Source organism: Heterodontus francisci, chromosome 43 (assembly GCF_036365525.1).
Source record: "Heterodontus francisci isolate sHetFra1 chromosome 43, sHetFra1.hap1, whole genome shotgun sequence".
NCBI lineage: Eukaryota > Metazoa > Chordata > Chondrichthyes > Heterodontiformes > Heterodontidae > Heterodontus > Heterodontus francisci.
Window position 1 is genome coordinate 5,909,910 of NC_090413.1, and position 15,675 is coordinate 5,925,584.

The 15,675-nt window shown below is 46.0% G+C and overlaps 1 protein-coding gene across 1 annotated transcript in view; it reads right to left on the minus strand.

Moving 5' to 3' along the window:
• pkn1a (protein kinase N1a) overlaps positions 1–15,675 on the minus strand; it is a 242,454-nt gene that overhangs the window by 26,134 nt on the left and 200,645 nt on the right. The window contains exons 20-21 of the mRNA XM_068020838.1: positions 8,084–8,191; positions 1,721–1,801 (exon numbers count right to left, since the gene is read on the minus strand). Coding sequence (XP_067876939.1) covers positions 1,721–1,801; positions 8,084–8,191 — 189 coding nt within the window. The remainder of the gene's footprint in view (positions 1–1,720; positions 1,802–8,083; positions 8,192–15,675) is intronic.

The following is a 15,675-nucleotide window of genomic DNA, read 5'->3' on the forward strand; positions in this document are numbered from 1 at the left end:
AGCTTCAACCAAGGTCTGAATCACTGCCATAAATATTACTAAGGCCAAGAATGGAGTCGGGTTGCTCGATTCTGAAATTATAAACACCCCACCCTCCGCCCCGATCCTCTCCCACACATTGGGGGTAGGGGTAAAATAGTGACCAGTGTATCTAGTCTTATAAAAAGTCTTTGACGCAGTGCCATGCAGAAGGCTACTAAGCAGGGTTGCATCTTCTGTGATTGATGGGCAGATTTGGTGTTGGATAAAGAGCTGGATGTGTAAACAGATTATTGATCAAGGTGATGAAAGGGTTGTGGAAACTACCCACAGTTTGCGGGTGACATGAAAATACTTAAGGGTGTAATGACCTTAGCTGAGACAAAAGACAAATCTAGATGCAATGAGAGACTGGGCTTGCGTCTGGCAGAAATATCTTTTAACACAGATAAATGTAACACGCTGCACTTGGTTAGGGTGAACTTCCAGCACGTTTACACCATGCAGGATTGTGGGCTCAAGGCTGGTGAATGGAAAATAGGACCTGGGGATTGTTGTGTACCAGTTACCGACGGTCCATGATAAATGGCATCAATTTATAATGAAAGTGACTCGGGCATTAGGATGTATTGGCAGGACAAAGGAGTACTATCCTTGCTTTGCTTAGCACATTAGTCAGGTCACTAGAATACAGTCTCCAGTTTTGGTGCCCTCACATTGTAGGCCCTGAAAAAGATCCACAGGCGGCTGGGCTGCTAGACTGATATCTAATTGAAAGGTCCTCAGTTACCTTCAGGCTGAAAGAGCTGGGGCTCTGGTAAACCATAGACTTTGAGCAGATATGATCAAAGTATAAAATAATGGACTCATAGCAATTAGATAGGCTATTTGAGCTGGATTAGGGAGGACTGGGGAACTCAGTACAAGCATACAGTCATATTGGAAACACTCAGGAACCTGTCTGGAACCCGTTTAAATGCTTGCAATGAATCCATGTGCATTATGCATGCCAGCAGCTTATTCTAAAAGTTGATGACTGAAAATGATCTCTGAGCATCTTACCTAGTTTCAGGCTTATGCAATTTAGATCGGTCCTCCTTAACCAATCTAACTCAAAAAGCAGAGTCTAATTCTTTTATTATTATTTTACAGACCTCAATCACTCGTCACTTGTCCAAAGTAAAGGCCCCTAAATCTCTAATCTGACCATGGTAACTACAGGCCTTTAAATTAGGCTCTCCACTGAAACCTTCTGAACATCTCTATACCAACCACCATATGAAGGGACTAAAATTGGACAATGTTCTAGCTGAGGCCTGTCCAAGACTTAGTACAGGGAAGGAATATATTTCTTGTTCTGTTTTGGATTAACCTGGCATTATAGCTGAACATTCTTTGATTTTCTAATAGCCTGTGGCGCTGGTCAGAAACCTTTAATGCTGTCTTCCAATGACAGCTTCGCAGTGCTGGACAGTTCGAGATGTTCAGCATACTTCATCAATAACATGCGGACAAGGGGAAGCACCCGCTCCTAGGGAACAATTCCAAATTCCAGGCCTGCATTATTCTACCCACCAGCCCAGTGTAATCACATGACTAGGAAAAAAAATGGCATTTTTAGCAATTCCATTTGGCTGATTTGACTGCTATAAAATTTACATAAATATAATGAAACAGTCACGAGTATAAAGAATGGCTCTGGGACTCGAGAACAAAAGTCGAGTATGATCTGTTTACTCACCCTGAAAAATGGCTGCTTCTTCACTTCTTCTGCATCTCGTTCACTGGACCCCAACCGACGTTCAGGATTTCTTCTCAGCAACTGGGCATCAATAAAACTTTTATCATCACTAGGTCATTTAACATGTGTTACGTTTTCACAATATCCCATCCCACAATGCTTAATCTGGTTTGTAACGTGCTTATTTTCAAACTTCAAAGATAAGGATGTTGAGAGTGGAGGTGAACTCTCAACCACTCAAACTGTCTCAGCTGTCAGACTGCGTCCAACATCAAATCCTGGATCAAACAACTTCAACTCAACGCTGGGAGGACCAAAACCATCACCTTTGACCCTTGCCACAATCTCTGTTCCCTGACCAGAGCTGAGCAAAGGCCACGTACCATCATGACCTGTTCAAACTTGAGCTCAGCCTGATAGCTCACATCCTTTCCATCACCTAGACTGTTGCTTACTTTTACAAACACATCCATAACCGTCCCCATCCTCTGCCTTTCACATATCATTTGATTTGGAACTTATAATTCTTGCTCTTGCCTTTGTCACGTCTAGATTCAAGTACACCCATCCTCTACCCCCATTAATTCCAACTTGAAACAAAAGTCTGCTGTCTATATACTGTTCCACTTGCCCATTCCTCCTTCCATCTGAACTACTGCTGGCTCGGTGTTCCCAGCACATTAAATTTAAAATCTCCACCCTTGTCCAGGAAAGATCCATTCCCCATTCTACCTCTGCCATCTTCTTCAGTCCTGTATCCCCCAAATACACTGACCTGCCGTACAATCTCTCATCCTCATTTTTAGGAATTCCAATACTAAACCTCTCCACCCTACTCTACTTAAAACCCAACTCTTCAGCGCCTTTGTAGTCACTCCTTTCCCAAGTCTGTTCTCCCTCCACCTCTTGGAAGTACCGAGAGGAATTTTATACGCATTAGCTAGTAGTTGTTCTTTAATGTCTGGGATTTGGGTATGAATCCAGCTCTCAGGGCAGTTTGTTCTGTCTCAGCCTGGTATCTAGTGGGTGTGACCCCCTAGAGTTAAAGAACCCACAACTGGAATCAAGAACAGAGAAAGCTGGAAAGACTCAACAGGTCAGGCAGCAACCATGGAAAACCAGCAGTCAATGTTTCAGGCTTTTGACCCTTTTGCAAGATTAGGAGATCTTACAGAAGAGTAGCATTTACAAAGGAACACAACAATGGAAAGGGGGAAAAAAAGAATAAAACACAAACACACAGGAAAAGAAATAGAATGGCCCATTCAGTGCTCGGCTGCAGGGCAGAGGCCAATGACAGAGAGCTGAGAATGGGATTGACTTGGTATTTGAGATGAGATTGGGGCACTAGTGCTGGTGTGGCCTACGCCCTTGATATCAACCTGTTTCCTTTTGTTCCTCTTCCACTAGATTCTCGGGCCACTGCAACCTTGCCTTTCTACCGCCTCCTTTACACACACTTCTTATATATCGCTTTGATTTCTCTCATTGTCCCCATTATGTGCAAGAGCACATCTGCCATTTAATCACAAGCACTTCACGGGTCATTCAATTATTTTGAGTGCCTTTTTTCCCCTCACTTCCTCCTTTCCCCGTTTCTTTTAAAAGGTTGTTTGCCAGCATCTGCAGGAGATTGCATTTCCACCCTCATCTCCAACAAGTGCAAGAAGTGCACAGACTTGTTTGTCATTAAGATGGAGACCATCCATTTTGCTGCCTCTGCCGCTTCCCTCCCTTTTCCTAGTCCACACAAGCAAACAGCCTCTAAAGTTGCTTCCCTGCCTTCACCCTGAACTCACATCTTTTCTAAAAACAAGAAATGCTGGAATCACTCAGCAGGTCTGGCAGCATCTGTGGAAAGAGAAGCAGAGTTAACGTTTCGGGTCACTGACCCGAAATCTGCTTCTCTTTCCACAGATGCTGCCAGACCTGCTGAGTGATTCCAGCATTTCTTGTTTTTATTTCAGATTTCCAGCATCCGCAGTATTTTGCTTTTATTTATCACATCTTTTCTACTTGCTCCATCTCCCCTCATGGAGTCTCCAAGCTCATCTTGTCCAATAAGGCCTACCCCCTCGCTCCCTCTATTCCCAAACTGCTGACCATCCAATTTTTTTCTCTGGCCCCATGTTGGCTGATATTGTTAACAGTTCCCTCTCCTTAGGCAGCGATCCCTCCCCTTCAAATCTGCTGTCATCACGATTGGAATAATCAAGTTCAGAGGTAACAAAGGACTAGATGAGGGTTTTAGCAGTGCATGAGCAGAGGCGATGGGGGAGTGGGGATATTATAGAGGTGGAAAGTAACGGTGATATCATCAAGCAGGCGAAGCAGCCAATCACATTGAAGAATTCTCACAGCCAGCAAACCAGGAAGTAAAATGCACTAATTATCCTTCACTTTTTAATCATTTTACAGAGAGAGTGAGATAAAGATTGGGACACACACGAGATGAAGATGGAGTCTGAAATATCAATTTAAAAAATGATTTAAAAATCTAAGGAATTTTATCACAATCAAAAAATTTGACAGTCTTCAAATATAAAAATTTGTTTTTCATAGCCAAAGAGGTTATTCAGCTAAAATGATGACTTAGTACACTGTTAAAAATACAATTACATCCCATTCAAAGTGCAACTTATTTAAGGGTTTTTACAGCGAGACTTCTTTTGGGCCTCCTTATCTCGAGAGACAATGGATACGCGCCTGGAGGTGGTCAGTGGTTTGTGAAGCAGCGCCTGGAGTGGCTATAAAGGCCAATTCTGGAGTGACAGGCTCTTCCACAGGTGCTGCAGAGAAATTTGTTTGTTGGGGCTGTTGCACAGTTGGCTCTCCCCTTGCGCCTCTGTCTTTTTTCCTGCCAACTACTAATTCTCTACGACTCGCCACAATTTAGCCCTGTCTTTATGGCTGCCCGCCAGCTCTGGCGAATGCTGGCAACTGACTCCCACGACTTGTGATCAATGTCACACGATTTCATGTCGCGTTTGCAGACGTCTTTATAACGGAGACATGGACGGCCGGTGGGTCTGATACCAGTGGCGAGCTCGCTGTACAATGTGTCTTTGGGGATCCTGCCATCTTCCATGCGGCTCACATGGCCAAGCCATCTCAAGCGCCGCTGACTCAGTAGTGTGTATAAGCTGGGAATGTTGGCCGCTTCAAGGACTTCTGTGTTGGAGATATAGTCCTGCCACCTGATGCCAAGTATTCTCCGAAGGCAGCGAAGATGGAATGAATTGAGACGTCGCTCTTGGCTGGCATACGTTGTCCAGGCCTCGCTGCCGTAGAGCAAGGTACTGAGGACACAGGCCTGATACACTCGGACTTTTGTGTTCCGTGTCAGTGCGCCATTTTCCCACACTCTCTTGGCCAGTCTGAACATAGCAGTGGAAGCCTTACCCATGCGCTTGTTGATTTCTGCATCTAGAGACAGGTTACTGGTGATAGTTGAGCCTAGGTAGGTGAACTCTTGAACCACTTCCAGAGCGTGGTCGCCAATATTGATGGATGGAGCATTTCTGACATCCTGCCCCATGATGTTCGTTTTCTTGAGGCTGATGGTTAGGCCAAATTCATTGCAGGCAGACGCAAACCTGTCGATGAGACTCTGCAGGCATTCTTCAGTGTGAGATGTTAAAGCAGCATCGTCAGCAAAGAGGAGTTCTCTGATGAGGACTTTCCGTACTTTGGACTTCGCTCTTAGACGGGCAAGGTTGAACAACCTGCCCCCTGATCTTGTGTGGAGGAAAATTCCTTCTTCAGAGGATTTGAACGCATGTGAAAGCAGCAGGGAGAAGAAAATCCCAAAAAGTGTGGGTGCGAGAACACAGCCCTGTTTCACACCACTCAGGATAGGAAAGGGCTCTGATGAGGAGCCACCATGTTGAATTGTGCCTTTCATATTGTCATGGAATGAGGTGATGATACTTAGTAGGTTTGGTGGACATCCGATCTTTTCTAGTAGTCTGAAGAGACCACGTCTGCTGACGAGGTCAAAGGCTTTGGTGAGATCAATGAAAGCAATGTAGAGGGGCATCTGTTGTTCACGGCATTTCTCCTGTATCTGACGAAGGGAGAACAGCATGTCAATGGTCGATCTCTCTGCACGAAAGCCACACTGTGCCTCAGGGTAGACGCGCTCGGCCAGCTTCTGGAGCCTGTTCAGAGCGACTCGAGCAAAGACTTTCCCCACTATGCTGAGCAGGGAGATTCCACGGTAGTTGTTGCAGTCACCGCGGTCACCTTTGTTTTTATAGAGGGTGATGATGTTGGCATCGCGCATGTCCTGGGGTACTGCTCCCTCGTCCCAGCACAGGCATAGCAGTTCATGTAGTGCTGAGAGTATAGCAGGCTTGGCACTCTTGATTATTTCAGGGGTAATGCTGTCCTTCCCAGGGGCTTTTCCGCTGGCTAGGGAATCAATGGCATCACTGAGTTCCGATTTGGTTGGCTGTATGTCCAGCTCATCCATGACTGGTAGAGGCTGGGCTGCATTGAGGGCAGTCTCAGTGACAGCATTCTCCCTGGAGTACAGTTCTAGGTAGTGCTCAACCCAGCGGTCCATCTGTTTGCGTTGGTCAGTGATTATGTCCCCCGATTTAGATTTGAGGGGGGTGATCTTCTTGATGGTTGGCCCAAGAGCTCTCTTCATGCCATCATACATTCCTCTGATGTTTCCGGTGTCTGAGGCCAGCTGAATATGACTGCATAGGTGTTGCCAGTAGTCGTTTGCGCAACGCCTAGCTGTTCTTTGTGCAGTACTTCTGGCTGCTTTAAGTGCTGCGGATGTTAAATCGCTGGGGGCTTTCTTGTAGTTCAAAAGTGCAATGCGCTTAGCGGCTATGACAGGTTCCAGCTCTTCATTATGAGATTGAAACCAGTCTGCATTTCTCTTCGCACTTTTGCCGTAGGTGGTCAAAGCTGACTCATAGATGGCGTCTCTGATGTGGGCCCACTTGGTCTCAGCATCCCCTGTGGGAGTGTTTTGAAGGGCTGTTACAAGTGAATTTAGAAATTTTTGTAACAGCTGTGGGTGAGAAATTCTGCTCGTGTTGATGCGCGGGTGGCCCTTCTGCTTGGAATGATGCAACTTCTTTGGTCTGAGTCTAACCTTGCTGCACACCAGGGAGTGGTCGGTGTCGCAGTCCGCACTGTGGAAGCTGCGTGTGATTTGAACACTGTTTAAGGCGGCTCGCCTTGTGACAATGAGGTCAAGCTGGTGCCAACGACGTGATCTTGGGTGCCTCCATGAAACCTGGTGACAGGGTTTAGTGTGAAAGAACGAGTTGGTGATGCAGAGGTTATGATAGGTACACAACTCAAGCAGTCTCTGCCCGTTCTCATTCATCCTTCCAACGCCATAGCGCCCAAGGCAGGAGGGCCATGAGTCATGGTCGGCCCCAACCCTGGCATTAAAGTCCCCCAGCAGGAATAGGTGTTCGGTGTTGGGGATGCTGCTAATGATGTTATGGAGTTGTTCATAGAACTGGTCTTTAGCTTCAGGTGCGGAACAGAGTGTTGGAGCATAGATGCTGAGTAGGTGTACTGGACCAGAGGTGGTGAGCAGTCGGATGGACAGTATGCGTTCCGAGCCATTTGAGGGAGGCTCTATCATGCTGAGCAAGGAGTTTCTGATGGCGAAGCCCACTCCATGCTGTCTTGGTTCTTCAGGATCCCTGCCCTGCCAGAAGAAGGTGTAGTCTTGCTCTGCTAGAGAGCCACTCGCGGGGAGGCGAGTCTCCTGAAGTGCTGCAATGTCCACATTGAGTCTACTGAGCTCGTTGTTAATGATGGCGGTCTTCCGAGAATCGTTGATTTGTGTAAGGTCTTCCGACAGGCCAGGACACATAGTCTAATAGTGTAAAAAGCGGAAGTTCATGTCAATTCAAATGCTTTCGATGATTTCCATCTGCAAGTACTCCAACAGCACATCCTGTGGTGGAGCAGGGAATCACTTCTGGATTGTCACATTTAACTGCATGTGCAGACGTCAGAATTCGCTGTCAACATTCAGAGTAATGAAGATGACCACTGACAATTTAGGTCACTGTCTTCAGAACTCTCACTGCTCCAAGTGTAAAGGGAGAATCCTCTTCCTTTGCTCTACTGTAGAACCTTCAGCGACCTTGCTCCCTCTCGTTGAAATTATCCCATTAATTGCTCCACCTCTCCATCTTTATAAATAGAACCTAGATTTTTGACCAGGCTTCCAATCACACCTCCCAATGGTGCGCTGTGTCAATTTCCCGATCCATTTCATTTTTTAAAAATTGTCCTTCTGTACCCCTCACTGCACTGTCTTGGAACATCATGTGTGTTAAAGCTTTCAATTAAATGCAAGACGATTAACTGATCCCTTACCCTTCTCATTATGGCGATGGCCTCGCTGGAGAGGAATCGTGGGTATCGAACCTCATCATTGACGATACTGTCAAACACTTCCTCCTCATCATCACCAGGAAATGGCGACTGCAAAACAAACAGTGAAAACTCAATGCTTTAACTACAGTCAAAATTAAGACATAATAGGCTTTGAAGTGCTCGATTTAAATCCAGCGTTCATTACAATACAGCAAATCATGCAGTCTGAGGTGGTTGGTAATGAGCAGAGGAGCTGCACACACAACCTGCCTTGAGTATTAATTTGCATTTTGATTTGTCATCAGGCCAGTATCAGTGTAGTTTGACAAAAAATCAAATTCGGATCTTCCAAACAGTGAAGTTGTAGAACAAGACTGCCCAAATGTCAACGCGCTCATCTGCTGATTCACACTTCAATGCAAGTCCCGAGCAGCGAGCAAGCTTCTAGCAAAATGCTCAATATAGAATTTTCATTGATGCTGCATTTATTCAGTCCAGAATAGAACCTTATTGTAAGCTTGAGTTGTGAAGTACCAATACATAAATGAGGTACCAACACATATGTGGGAAGGCAGATATACTATCAGTGCAATGATATGAGAGAACATCTCAAAGAATTAGAGTTGGATAGCTTCATAGTATTCCTGCCATTTTTACTGACATGGTGTATGTAGCAGTTAAGATGTTCACTTTCTCTAAACGTGCACATCGCTGTCACTTTTTTTTTATTCATTCATGGGATGTGGGCATCACTGGCTAGGCCAGCATTTATTGCCCATCCCGAATTGCCCTTGAGAGGTGGTGGTGAGCTTCCTTCTTGAACCGCTGCAGTCCATTTGGGGTAGGTAAACCCACAGTACTGTTAGGAAGGGAGTTCCAGGATTTTGACCCAGCGACAGTGAAGGAACGGCGATATAGTTCCAAGTCAGGATGGTGTGTGCCTTGGAGGGGAACTTGCAGGTGGTGGTGTTCCCCTGCATTTGATGCCCTTGTCCTTCTAGTTGATAGAGGTCACGGGTTTGGAAGATGCTGTCGAAGGAGCCGTGGTGCGTTGCTGCAGTGCATCTTGTAGATGGTACACACTGCTGCCGCTGTGCATCGGTTGTGGAGGGAGTGAATGTTTGCGGATGGGGTGCCAATCCAGCGGGCTGCTTTGTCCTGGATGGTGTCGAGCTTCTTCCACCCAGGCATGCGGAAAGTTTTCCATCACACTCCTGACTTGTGCCTTGTCGATGGTGGACAGGCTTTGGGGAGTCAGGAAGTGAGTGACTCGCCGCAGGATTCCTAGCCTTGGACCTGCTCTTGTAGCCATGGTATTTATATGGCTACTCCAGTTCGGTTTCTGGTCAATGGTAGCCCCTAGGATGTTGATAGTGGGGAAATCAGCGATGGTAATGCCTTTGCATGTCAAGGAGAGATGGTTAGATTCTCTCTTGTTGGAGATGGTCATTGCCTGGCACTTGTGTGTCACGAATGTTACTTGCCACTTATCAGCCCAAGCCTGGATATTGTCCAGGTCTTGCTGCATTTCTGCACAGACAGCTTCAGTATCTGAGGAGTCGCGAATGGTGCTGAACATTGTTGTGCAATCATCAGCGAACATCCCCACTTCTGACCTTATGATTGAATAAAGGTCATTGATGAAGCAGCTGAAGATGGTTCGGCCTGGGACACTATGCTGAGGAACTCCTGCAGTGATGTCCTGGAGCTCAGATGATTGACCTCCAACAACCACAACCATCTTCCTTTGTGTTAGGTACGACTCCAACCAACAGAAAGTTTTCCCCCGATTCCCACTGATCTCAGTCTTGCTTGGGCTCCTTGATGCCATACTCGGTCAAATGCTGCCTTGATGTCAAAGGCAGTCACTCTCACCTCACGCGTTCAGCTCTTTTGTCCATGTTTGAACTAGGCAGTAATGAGGTCAGGAGCTGAGTGGCCCTGGCAGAACACAGGTCACTGAGCAGGTTATTGCTAAGCAAGTGCTGCTTCCTGGCACTGTTGATGACACCTTCCATCACTTTATTGATGATTGGGAGTAGGCTGATGCGGCAGTAATTGGCTGGGTTGGACTGGTCCTGCTTTTTGTGTACAGGACATACCTGGGCAATTTTCCACATTGGGTAGATGCCAGTGTTGTAGCTGTACTGGAACAGCTTGGTTAGGGGCGCGGCAAGTTCTGGAGCACAGGTCTTCAGTACAATTGCTGGAATATTGTCAGGGCCCATAGCCTTTGCAGTATCCAGTGCCTTCAGTCGTTTCTTGATATCATGTGGAGTGAATCGAATTGGCTGAAGGCTGGCATCTGTGATGCTGGGGACTTGAGGAGAAGGCTGAGATGGATCAACAACTCAGCACTTCTGGCTGAAGATTGTTGCAAATACTTCAGCCTTATCCTTCGCACTGATGTGCTGGGATCCCCCATCATTGAGGATGGGGATATTTGTGGAGCCACCTCTTCCAGTTAGTTGTTTAATTGTCCACCACCATTCATGGCTGGACGCGGCAGGACTACAGAGCTTAGATTTGATCCGTTGGTTATGGGATCGCTTACCTCTGACTATCGCATGCCGCTTCGCAATTTGGCACACAAGTAGCCCTGGGTTGTAGCTTCACCAGGTTGATACTTCATTTTGAGGTATGCCTGGTGCTGCTCCTGGCATACCCTCCTGTACTCTTCATTGAATCATGGTTGGTCTCCTGGCTTGATGCTAATGGTAGAGTGGGGGATATGCCGGGCCATGAGCTTACAGGTTGTGGTTGAGTACAATTCTGCTGCTGCTGATGGCCCACAGCGCCTCACAGATGCCCAGTTTTGCATTGCTAAATCTGTTCGAAATCTATCCCATTTAGCACGGTGATAGTGCCACAGAACACAATGGAGGTATCCTCAATGTGCAGGCCGGACTTGGTCTCCACAAGGAGTGTGCAGTGGTCACTCCTACCAATACTGTCATGGACAGATGCATCTGCAGCAGGCAGATTGAGGAGGATGAGTCAAGTATGTTTTTCCCTCTCATTGGTTCCCTCACCACCTGCCGCATACCCAGTCTGGCAGCAATGTCCTTTAGGACTCGGCCAGCTCGGTCAGTAGTGGTGCTACTGAGCCACTCTGGGTGATGGACATTCAAGTTCCCCACCCAGAGTACATTCTGTGCCCTTGCCACCCTCAGTGCTTCCTCCAAGTGGTGTTCAACATGGAGGAGTACCGACTCATCAGCTGAGGGAGGGCGGTAGGTGGTAATCAGCCCATGTTTGACCTGGTGCCATGAGACTTCATGGGACCTGGAGTCAATGCTGAGGATTCCCAGGGCAACTCCCTCCTGACTGTATACCATTGTGCCGCCACCTCTGCTGGGTCTATCCTGCCGGTGGGACAGGACATACCCAGGGATAGTGATTGCAGTGTCTGGAACATTGTCTGTAAGGTATGATTCCATGAGTAAGACTATGTCAGGCTGTTGCTTGACTGTGGGACAGCTCTCTCAACTCTGGCACAAGCCCCAGATGTTAGCAAGGAGGACTTTGCAGGGTCGACAGGGCTGGTTTTGCTGTTGTTGTTTCCGGTGCTTAGGTCGATGCCGGGTGGTCCGTCCTGCTTCATTCTTTTTTAATCACTTTGTAGCGGTTAGATACAACTGAGAGGCTTGCTAGGCCATTTCAGAGGACATGTAAGAGTTAACCACATTGCTGTGGGTCTGGAGTCACATGTATGCCAGACCAGGTAAGGACAGCAGATTTCCTTCCCGAGGACATGAGTGAACCAGATGGGTTTTTACAACAATCGACAATGGTTTCATGGCCATCATTAGACTAGCTTTTAATTCCAGATTTATTAATTCTGCCATCTGCTGTGGTGGGATTCGAACCCATGTCCCCAGAGCAATACCCTGGGTCTCTGGGTTACTAGTCCAGTGACAAAGCACTACGCCACTGCCTCCATTTACTGCCCATTCCTTGGTGTCTTGAGGTGGTGGTGTTGGGCCATCATCATGGAATGACAGAAATAATGAGGCCATTCAGCCCATCATCCCTGTGTCATCACTTTGAAAGAGCTTTCTCATCAGCCCCACTCCCCTGTCCTTTCCTCTTCGCCCTGCAAATAGTCTCCCTTCAATGACTTCAAAAGGAAATTGGATGGCCACGAAGGAAATAAGACTTGCAGGGCTACAGGGTTCGAGCGGGGGAGCGGGACTGACTGAATTGCTCCATGGAGAGTCAGCATGGACTTGATGTGCCGAATGGCGGCCTCCTGTGCCGGAAATGACTACGATTCAAAGTAGTTCCCTTTTGAAAGTTACTGTTGAATCTGTTTCCACCACCAGCACCAGGAAGTCTCCTGGCATCAGGTCAAACACAGGGAAATAAACCACCTGCTGATTACTACCTACCCTACGACCTCCTCAGCTGATGACTCAGAAGTGCATGTTGAACGCCACCTGGAGGTAGTACTGAGGATAGCACTGCTGACTGAGCTGGCTGAGTCTGCCAGACTGGACCTGTGGCAAGTGGTTACAGAATCGACAGGAGTAAAAAAAAAATCTATCAGTCTCAGTTTTAAAAGTAACAACTGATGTAGCATCAATTGTCATTTGCAGAAGAGAGTACCAAACTTCTACCACCCTTTGCGTGAAGAAATGTTTACAAACAGCTGTTTGGTAGTACAAAACTTGAGTATTGCTAAAAACAGAGGCATGTTGTTGAAGCTTTTCGTGTTACACTCATCAGGACAATGCGCAAGAATACCAATGCAAGGGAAAACAACTTTATACGGTATGAGAAGAGAGTGCTGATTGGTTATGGGAGCTTGTTGCATGCAAATTGGTTGCTGCATTTCCTACATTACAACAGTGACTGTAGTTCAAAAGTACTTCATTGGCTGAAAAAGTGCTTTGGAACATGCTGTTGTCATGAAAGGCATTATATAAATGCAAGTCTTTCTTTTTCTTCTTGATTGTCACTAAATCAAAATCCTGGAACTCCCTACCTAATAGCACTGTGGGTGTATTTACACCACAGGGGCTGCAGTGGTTCAGGAAGACAGCTGACCACCATTTTCTTGAGGGCAACTAGGGATGGGCAATAAATGCTGGCCTGGCCAGTGACTCCCCACATCTCCTGAATGGACAAATTAAAAATAAAAATCAGGCAGCGCTTCCCAGATCATCATTGTGCAAAAAAAAAAAAAAATCCCCTTCTCTCACCTGTGGTTCTTTGACAATTAGCTTAAATCTGTGTGGTCTTGTTATCAACCTTTCTGCCTTTGGAAAAAGTTTCTGCTTACTTACTCCATCAAAACCCTTTATGATTTTCAACATCTCTATTCAATCTCTGGTCTAGGGTCTCTAGTCTCTCTGTGTAGCTAAAGTCCTGCATCCTTTCTAGTAAATCTCCTCCGTACCCTCTCCAAGACCTTGACATCCTCACTAAAGTGTGGTGCCCAGAATTACACGCAATACTCCAACTGGGGCCGAGCTAGTGATTTTTATACTCTATCCCTCCATTTATAAAGCCTAGAATCCCACATACTTTTTCAATAGCCTTCTCAACTTGTCTGCCACCTTCAAAGATTTCTGTATATGCACCCTCAGGTGTCTCTGTTCCTGCACCCCTTTTAAAATTGTACCAGTTTGTTTGTATTACCTCTCCTCATCCCACTTACTAAAATGCATCAGTTCACACTTCTCTGCATTAAATTTCATTTTCCATGTTTCTGCCCATTTCACCAGACTGTCTGCATCCTCCTGAAGTCTCTTGCTACTCTTCTCACCATTTACTACATAGAAACATAGAAAATAGGAGGAGTAGGCCCTTTGAGCCTGCTCTGTCATTCATTATGATCACGGCTGATCATCCAACTCAGTAACCTGTTCCCGTTTTCCCCCCATATCCCTTGATCCCTTTCGCCCCAAGGCACAGTGGCGCAGTGGTTAGCACCGCAGCCTCACAGCTCCAGCGACCCGGGTTCAATTCTGGGTACTGCCTGTGTGGAGTTTGCAAGTTCTCCCTGTGTCTGCGTGGGTTTCCTCCGGGTGCTCCGGTTTCCTCCCACAAGCCAAAGACTTGCAGGTTGATAGGTAAATTGGCCATTATAAATTGACCCTAGTATAGGTAGGTGGTAGGGGAATATAGGAACAGGTGAGGATGTGGTAGGAATATGGGGTTAGTATAGGATTAGTATAAATGGGTGGTTAATGGTCGGCACAGACTCGGTGGGCCGAAGGGCCTGTTTCAGTGCTGTATCTCTAAATCTAAAAAAAAAATCTAACTCCTTTTTGAAAACATAGAATGCTTTGGCCTCAACTGCTTTCTGTGGCAGCGAATTCCAAAGGCTCAACACTCTCTGGGTGAAGAAATTTCTCCTCACCTCAGTCCTGAAAGGTTTACCAAGTTTTGTGTCATTTGAAATTATGCCTGGTGTACCCAAGTTCAGATGATTAATTCATACACTAACAGCTTTATAATTTCCTGGTTTCTCTCTCACCTTTAAATAATGCAGTTAACATTTGAAATTTTCCAATTATGTCAAATCGCAATCATGAAATATTTTCCAACAGTGGAAAGTTTTCTACTCCAACATTCACCACTCCTTATGTATCCATGTCAGGGTACCAAGCAAACAGCTGGGGGAGGTAGTAGCATAGTGGTAATATCACTGGACTAGCAAACCAGACCCCAGTCCCCCAGTCGGCATGGGTTTGAATCCCACCATGGCAGATGGTGAAATTTGAATTCAATAAAAGAATTCAATTAATAAAAAATCTGGAATTAAAAAAACAAAGATAGTCTAATGGTGACCATTAAACCATTGTCGATTATTGTAAAAACCCATCTGGTTCACTTTAGGGAAGGAAACCTGGCCTGCATGCGACTCCATGTCCACAGCAATGGGCCTTAAATGCCCTCTGAAATGGCCGAGTAAGCCACTCAGTTCAAGGGCAATTAGGGATGGGCAATAAATACTGTTCTTGAGCATTGTTGAAAATAGAGACATGTTGTCGAAACTTTTCGTCTTGCACTCATCAGGACAATTGCAAGAATAACCGACGTAAGGGAAAACAACTTACACTGCATGAGAAGAGAGTCCAGCACTGTCCTGATGACTGCAACACAAAACGTTTCGACAAAATGTCTCTATTTTCAGCAATACTCAAGTTCTGTACTACTAAACAACTATTAAATACTGTTCTGATAAAGGGTCACTGACCTGAAATGCTAAATCAGTTTCTCTCTCACAGATGCTGCCAGACCTGCTGAGCATTTCCAGTACTTTGTTTTTATTACAAAGGAAACTAATGTTGAATCAGAGATAGGCACTCACCATAATTAATGTAAGCAAAAATAATGGCACTAAAAACAAGCAAATCCCCAAATGATTTTCAGCCCAGATTTTAAAGGAAGTCAGAGGGAAGATTACAGATGTCCTATGATCTTCCGAAGTTCTTGATTCAGGAACTGTTCATTTGGATTGGAAAATTGCACGTTAGGCCGCTATGTAGGAAAAATGAGAGGGGGAAACCAGGAATTTGCAGACTGGTTGGCCTAACATCTGCTTTCAGGATATTACTGGAGTATATAGTTAAGGATAGGTT